At 39.2% G+C, this 7,218-nt stretch overlaps 1 protein-coding gene across 1 annotated transcript; it reads right to left on the minus strand.

Moving 5' to 3' along the window:
* Positions 1 to 6: 6 nt before the first annotated feature.
* On the minus strand, positions 7 to 6,715 carry LOC105945998 (up-regulator of cell proliferation-like; the record flags this gene model as incomplete). The annotated part of the gene is made up of 2 exons (XM_031894920.1): positions 7 to 4,181; positions 6,647 to 6,715. Coding segments are annotated over 2 exons (4,214 nt in total), but the record flags the coding sequence as incomplete, so codon positions are not given.
* Between the last annotated feature and the right edge of the window lie 503 nt (positions 6,716 to 7,218).

Here is a 7,218-nt window from a genome sequence, read left to right on the forward strand (position 1 = left end):
TGATCTGATCTGTTCTCTGTTTCCGTGAGACAAAACTCAATGTCCCATTGAGAACTGTTTGATATCTGCTTTGTTGTGAAAACTGACCAACTGCAACTCCATCTGGGATATTACTAATTCACTTTTTAACAGCCCACAAAATGTTTTCAAAAAGTCTGAAACAGTGAGAATGTCTTGTAACTCTTCAAAAACGGCTTTGATTTTTTTACAGATATCAGAAAGAATTTTTCTTTGCAAATTTTCTAGACCAGTTTCATAAGTCTTTAATATGTACTGTTTTAGCCATTGTTTCACAAACAACTCATAACAATGGCTGTAGGATGCATACTGAGAAAAGTCCTTCTCTTCCAGTAGTTTTTGAAGTACATGTGACTGAAAAAAACTGCGGCTGCTCAATTCTTTGGCACTTTGATTGTACAGAATATCTTCTACAATATCCTTCCCCAGATGTTTATAAATCTGGTTGGTTATTGCCGGCTTCAGGCAGAGCTCACAGAACTGTTTGGCTCTACTTTGTGTTTCATCCTTTTCCTGGAATATATTTTTAAATGCACTTAAATAATAAGGTTTAAGTTTTTCCAGACACAGCATAGGATCAGTTTTAAGGAAAGTCTCATGCATTATCTGGAACATCCGAGCTGCGCTCCCCAAGATATGGAGTTTTATATCCAAATCAAACTCATGGGTAATGTGCAGGTTCTTAGCATCTTCCTCCCGGAGCCTTTCATTGATCATATTGAGCAATTCTTGGCAATAAGTCCCATCATAGTCTTCTCCTGTATTAACCTTCTCTGTTACATAATCTGAACATCTTTCTATTAAAGTGTAAGCAAGATTTTCTGTTTTAATATGGCATTCATTGGTCACAAATTCTTTCAAACGTGAATACCATTTTATGTCAATATGGTGATCTTTAATTTGGAATTCAAAATTTCCAAACTTATCTAAATGTTCTATACAGAGAAATTTCTCTTTTATAGAGCTCCCTGTGTTAGACAAGTCCCGTTTTAGATCTAGTAACATATCTTTAGTGACATTGCGTTTCTGTAGAACATTCTTTGGCAGCTCAGCTATTGTACTTTTCCACATATTCTCAAATTCTTTTTCTACTTCATCTTCCTTAAGCTGAATTTTCTTTTCTCTGACTTGGTTTAGGAGGTTAGTGACTTTGGCCTCAATTGTTTTTTGATAACTGTCCTCTATTTTCTTTATTTGATATTTTCCCTTTTGGATTCTAATAGTCTCATCAATCTTTGCTGTGACAGAATATTCCAGCTCCTTTTGGAGAAAATTCACCCCTCTGGAGAAATCTTCTCTGTACTTTTCAACCAACTGAACATTGTCAGTTTTACTCTCAAAATATTCATTTAATAATTTTAACATAATTTCCTTTTGTTTGTTAAGAGAAGAAATCAATTTAGCTTTAACTTCTTGACATGTTTCTGGCTGCAGTTTATCTTCTGACTGATTCTTAATACTGTTCTCAGTGCTAATGAGCCAGGTATGAATCTGTTTGCGGAAGTCCCATTCCCACTGAGAGTATTTCATTGCTAACTGATTGTAAGCTTCAGCTACCAGGCTGTTTCTGAAGCTGAAGATGAAATTCTCATGTTTCACAGAGTTCCACAAGCTTCTTATCCATTCAATAAATTCAACAATATTCTGGGGTTGTTGGAGATTTTCCCGTTTCTCCATGAATTTAAACAAATATTTTTTCAGTTCATGCACATTCTCACTGTAGCCGGAGTTTACAGAAGCCATGGGTGGGACACCGTACCAAAGCCCAGGAATGTACCAGTTGTCTTCCATCAAGTTATAATCCATGATTTCACTGAATTTAGTGATCCCGCTCTTTTTTTCCATGTTGGCTGCTGTTCTGGTCATCTCATCCAGCTGCTCCAGGAGTTTCTTTCTATCCCTCAGGTTATTATCATCAGCAGAAACATCACTTACATTCTGATGAATAAACTGACATTTAGGTTTCTTCCCTATTTGCTTCATCCTAAGAAATGCATGAACCACAATCTGCAGTGTATCTCTCATTTCTGCTGTATTCTCCATGGCCATATTGATTATAGTGATATCACTGAGCCCAACCACTAGAGTTGCCAACTCATTGTCATGTTCATAGCTGTCCTCCAGAGAAGCCAGTTCTGGGGCCTTCAGACCTTCAGTGTCAATCACCAGAATAAAGTCACAGCCCAAGTTCTCCTGGAGATTCTCTTTCACGTTAATGAGTGTCATGAAGGCTCCTCGTGTGCATCGTCCACTGGACACTGAAAACTGCAGCCCAAACATGGTGTTCAGGAGGGTGGATTTCCCTGTGCTCTGCACTCCCAGCACTGTGATTACTCTCATTCTGCATTTCCCTCCTGTTTTTTTATCCAGTTCTGTCAGAAGGTCAGATAACCACTGAAGGGGGATGTTGGAGGCATCTCCATCTATCAGCTCCAATGGGAATCCATCTATGAGCAGATCAGCAGCAATTCCTGGGAGATTACAGAATTGTATTTTATCTCGTTTGATTTTGCCTTGACTCACCATTGAACATTCTGCCTCATAAAACTGCCCCATCTCCCGCAGAAAATGTTCTACTCCCAAAGTACTGTCAGATATCTGCAGGTCTAGCTGCTTCAGTTCCTCATGATTATTTTCTTTATTGTTGCATTTGTCCTTGTATTTGTCCTTCAATATAGAAAGATTATTTCTAGCCATTGAGTCAAGTGCAAATTTCATCCATGTAAGGAAATAATGTTTCTCTTCCTGAGACAAATGTGTGATGGCAGAAATAAACTTACTCATAGGATCTGGTAGATCGTGTTGGTTCTGCTTCATGTGTAACATTTTAAGATCTTTCATCAGTTGGGATTTGTATTCTTCTATATTTCTATTCCCTTGTTTTCTCATTCTGCACAATTCCTTCTCTATCTGGGCCACTTGCTTCCACAGATCCCCTTGTAGTTGAATTGTCTCTTTCTTATATTGTACCACATCTTGTATCTCTTTAGTTATTTCTGTGGCACATTCTTTTGCTATCTGACATTCCTGAGAGTTTTCATCCACCTTGATGCCAAGTTCAGTGGCTGTTTTTGCTAAATCTTCCAGCTTTACTTGAACACATACTTTCAAAAAATGTCTGATTATGTTCTGTATATTTTTCACTAGTCTTCCATCATTTACTCCTTTGTCTTTAATCAGGATATGTGATTTATGAATACTTGGAATAGAGAGTAACTTTTTGAAGGATTCTGATGTCTCTTTACTGACACCTTTCCCACTAGGAGTAATGATGAAATAGAAGTTGGTGTTGGATTTACTACACTGGGCTAATAGCTCACACTGTGTCTCATTAATGCTCTCAGCAAATACAAACACTGCTGATGAGACCTGGGTTAGGAAGCTGAATTGGGTCCAGTTAGACTCTATGTCTCCACGCAAATTAGTAACAGCAACAGGTTCTGGGAAATTGTCAGAATTCTCTCTTCCAACAGGTAAAAACCAGGAGATTTCCACTAGGCCATCAGAGATTTGTCTTTCAGTGTTCCCACCCTCCATATTGTCATGAATAAAGAAGTCCTGGTACTGCTGAGCTGGGCTGAGCACTTGATTAAGGATTTTAGATTTGGATAATTTGCTTTGCCCCAGTCTCACAAAGGAGAACAATGGCATTTCTACTTGAACCAGGTTCTCTTCTATAAATCCTTTGCTCTCTGTGTATGTGTGGGGTCTCCATCTCTTGACAATGTCTCTCATAGCCCATAACATGAACATGCAGTTAGGGCTATTGTGAGTGGGGAGCAGCAGTGGGAGTGCAAATTGACATGTGGCCATTTTTGACAAGATGTTCTGTTGTAAAAACATATCTGAGCAATTCAATAGAGCACACAGGATATCTAATGGATTGTAAGAATCTTTGCCATACAAATTCATTTTCTGAAATATATCCTCTTCTAGACTATTCGTATATGAGTCTAAATTCTCAGAAATATCCTCAAGTTGAATTGCTCTTGCAGTTCTGTTTAGAGCCATTAGTCTACTTAGAAGAGCCCAGAGAAGATCTTTTACAGTCTGGGGAATAACTTCATTTATAGTCTCCTGCCCAATGTTCAAGATGTCTCTCAAGGTGATTTTGACATCTTCATAGGATTTCATAATTTCATTTAGGGTTTTTTGGTTTTCTGCTGAAAAAAATAAAATAAAAGTTAATAGGATAGTTTATCTTCTGCTATGTTGTGTCTATATATAAATGTTTAGCTATTTTGAGGGTATAATTTTAAAAAAACCCAACCCAAAGTTTATTCAGGGGCTCGGGCAGTATTCACACGTGTATCAGTTGGCTCACTCCTAAGTACCTGCCATAATTAATTCCAGCGCCTGGAATACACAGCATTTGCACTCACGCTGCTACAATAATAGGCCTCAAAAATAGCCCATAAAACCAAGTTCTTATAAATGGGTCTTTTTTGCACTTAAAAAAACTCAAATTTGAATCATGCTTTGAAAACTCAATGGGAGTCAATGGGAGTTGCCATAGGTAAAGTTAAGCCATATACATTTTTTGTGTTTTTATAGCTCGTTATTCAAACAAGTTTTCATTATGAAAAAATAAGCAACCATTCAATATCTATCTTAATGTATCTTATATTCAGTCTTCTGGGAAGTTAAAGGGTGTTTGATGTTTACAAACCATTACCTATAATTAAGCTGCAGAAACAAATAACCATTAAATTAATGAATACTAATTCAATAGACAATATCACCTTCATCTTCTTCAGGAGACAGACTGTCAGACTTCACTCCATGAATAGTACATTCCATTAAATCCTCTGCTGATGGGTAGAGATGTAGCGAACCTCAAAAAAAAAGTTCGCGAACCCGTTCGCGAACTTCTGCCAAAAAGCTGCGAACTCTTTGCGAACTTGGCGAACCCCATAGACTTCAATGGGAAGGCGAACTTTAAAACCTAGAAAAGCCATTTCTGGCCAGAAAACTGATTTTAAAGTTGTTTAAAGGGTGCCACGACCTGGACAGTGACATGCAGGAGGGGGATCAAGGGAAAAATTTCTCTGAAAAATACGTTGTTGACACAGCGTTGCGTTTTGTGCTGTAAAGGGCAGAAATCACACTACATTTCTAAACTTGTGTAATAAACTGCTTTTACAGAGGACTATTGGGTTACAGCAGATCAGCAGGACAGCTGCCCATAACAGCTACATACAGAGCAGTAGAAAGTAGATCACTAGTCAGCAAAGCTACCTAAACTGTCCCTCAAATCCCTGCACAGCTCTCTCCCTATGCTAACTCATCAAGCACACACAGGCAGAATGTAAAATGGCTGCTGGGCTTCGGTTTATATATGGAAGGGAGTGGTCCGGGGGTGGTCCAGGAGGGAGAGCTGCCTGATTGGCTGCCATGTATCTGCTGGCTCTGGGGTGAGAGGTCAAAATTTGGCTCCAGCTAAGGCGAACCCAAAATTGCGAACATCGCTAAAAGTTCGCGAACTTGCGAACTTGCGAACACCCGATTTTCGTGCGAATTAGTTCTCCGGCGAACAGTTCGCTACATCTCTACTGATGGGCCCTTGGTGTCTTTAGCAGCACCTGAAAGCAGAATCTGTATTGCAGCCCAATCATACACATTGGTACTTGGTATTGTTACACATTCTTTCTTCCTTGGTGATTGGAAAACACAGAATAGACACACATGCAGTGAATACACACTGGCTACAGTTTCCCCTGTTAATACTGGCTTCCATGCAGCCTTGGGAAGCTTAACAGGGCATTCATAACACTGATGAAGTGCTTTCTATAATAATGTGCAGAGAGAAATAACCAGGTCCTGCTTGTTTAAAAACCTAATTTGCTACTAAAGGGAAACTATACCCCCAGAATGAATACGTAACCAACAGACAGTTTATATTATGTGAAGTGGCCTATTAAAGAATCTCCCCAAACTGGAATATATATATCAGTAAATATTGCCCTTTTACATCCTTTCCCTTGAGCCGCCATTTAGTGATGGGCTGTGTGCTCTCTCAGAGATCAGCTGACAGGAAGTGATGCAGCTCTAACTGTAACAGGAAGTAGTGTGGGAGTAAAAGGCAGAACTCTGCCCATTCATTGGCTGATGGGGCCTAGCATGTATGTGTGCCTTGGCTTGTTTGTGTGCACTGTGACTCCTATGATCCCAGGGGGCGGCCATTAGTACTTAAAATGGCAGTTTTCTATTTAGGATTACCCAGTAGCACATACTACTAAAAAAAGTACATTTTTATGAAATTGTCTGTGTCTTTAATGGATCCTAAAAGCAGAAGGCAAATATTGGGTAACATGCACCTCATAGGCACAAGGTATAGTGTCTAGCTATCTGCCCCAGTGATTGGAAAACACACCATATGCACCCATGCCGCTAATATATTCAGCCGTAACATGAGGTGAGCACAAAGGGGTGCGCTGTTGTGCCCATTAGTACTTTTGCACTGCAACTCAGTGGTAACAATGCAATGCCTTTAGTCTTTGGGAAGGTAAATGGTGTAAATGGCCTGTAATAAAGCAGCAGAGATAAATAACCAGGTCTTGTTAATTAAAATGAATTTATATCATTAGCCCCTTGTTTATGGTGTTACAAATTCTATAGACAATATTACCTTCCCCTTCTTGATGTTCCACGTCCACTGGATGTTCTGCTGCTGAGCACTCCGTGTCTTTAGTAGTGCCTGAAGGCAGAATTTTGTTTTTACATATTGGTACATGGTATAGTTACACATACTCTGCCACAGTCTGACACAACATATACACAAATACAACCAATACAAAGTACAAAAGGTTTCCCAGAATCCTAAGTCCTTGGTAATAGGGGCTTCCATGCAGCCTTGGGCAGCATAACAGGGTATGCCTAATACTGGTGATGTGTTGTCTGTAATGATGTGATGAGACAAAGAAATTGTAAATGGGGGGACTGGAAATGAAACTGCATGTGGGCAACATCATCAATAAAGAATATATTACATGGAATTCTGCTGGGATCTTCTTGAAAAAAATGATTTGGGGGGTTATTGTGGATAACAGACTTTGGCATTCTAGGCACTGTCAGTCATTTTCTGCTAGAGATGATAAACTACATTGTACAGGTATAGTTACATAGTTACATAGTTACATAGGGTTGAAAAAAGACCAGTGTCCATCAAGTTCACCCATCCAAGTAAACCCAGCACCCACA

The sequence above is a fragment of the Xenopus tropicalis genome, unplaced genomic scaffold (genome assembly GCF_000004195.4).
Source record: "Xenopus tropicalis strain Nigerian unplaced genomic scaffold, UCB_Xtro_10.0 Sca52, whole genome shotgun sequence".
Classification (NCBI taxonomy): domain Eukaryota; kingdom Metazoa; phylum Chordata; class Amphibia; order Anura; family Pipidae; genus Xenopus; species Xenopus tropicalis.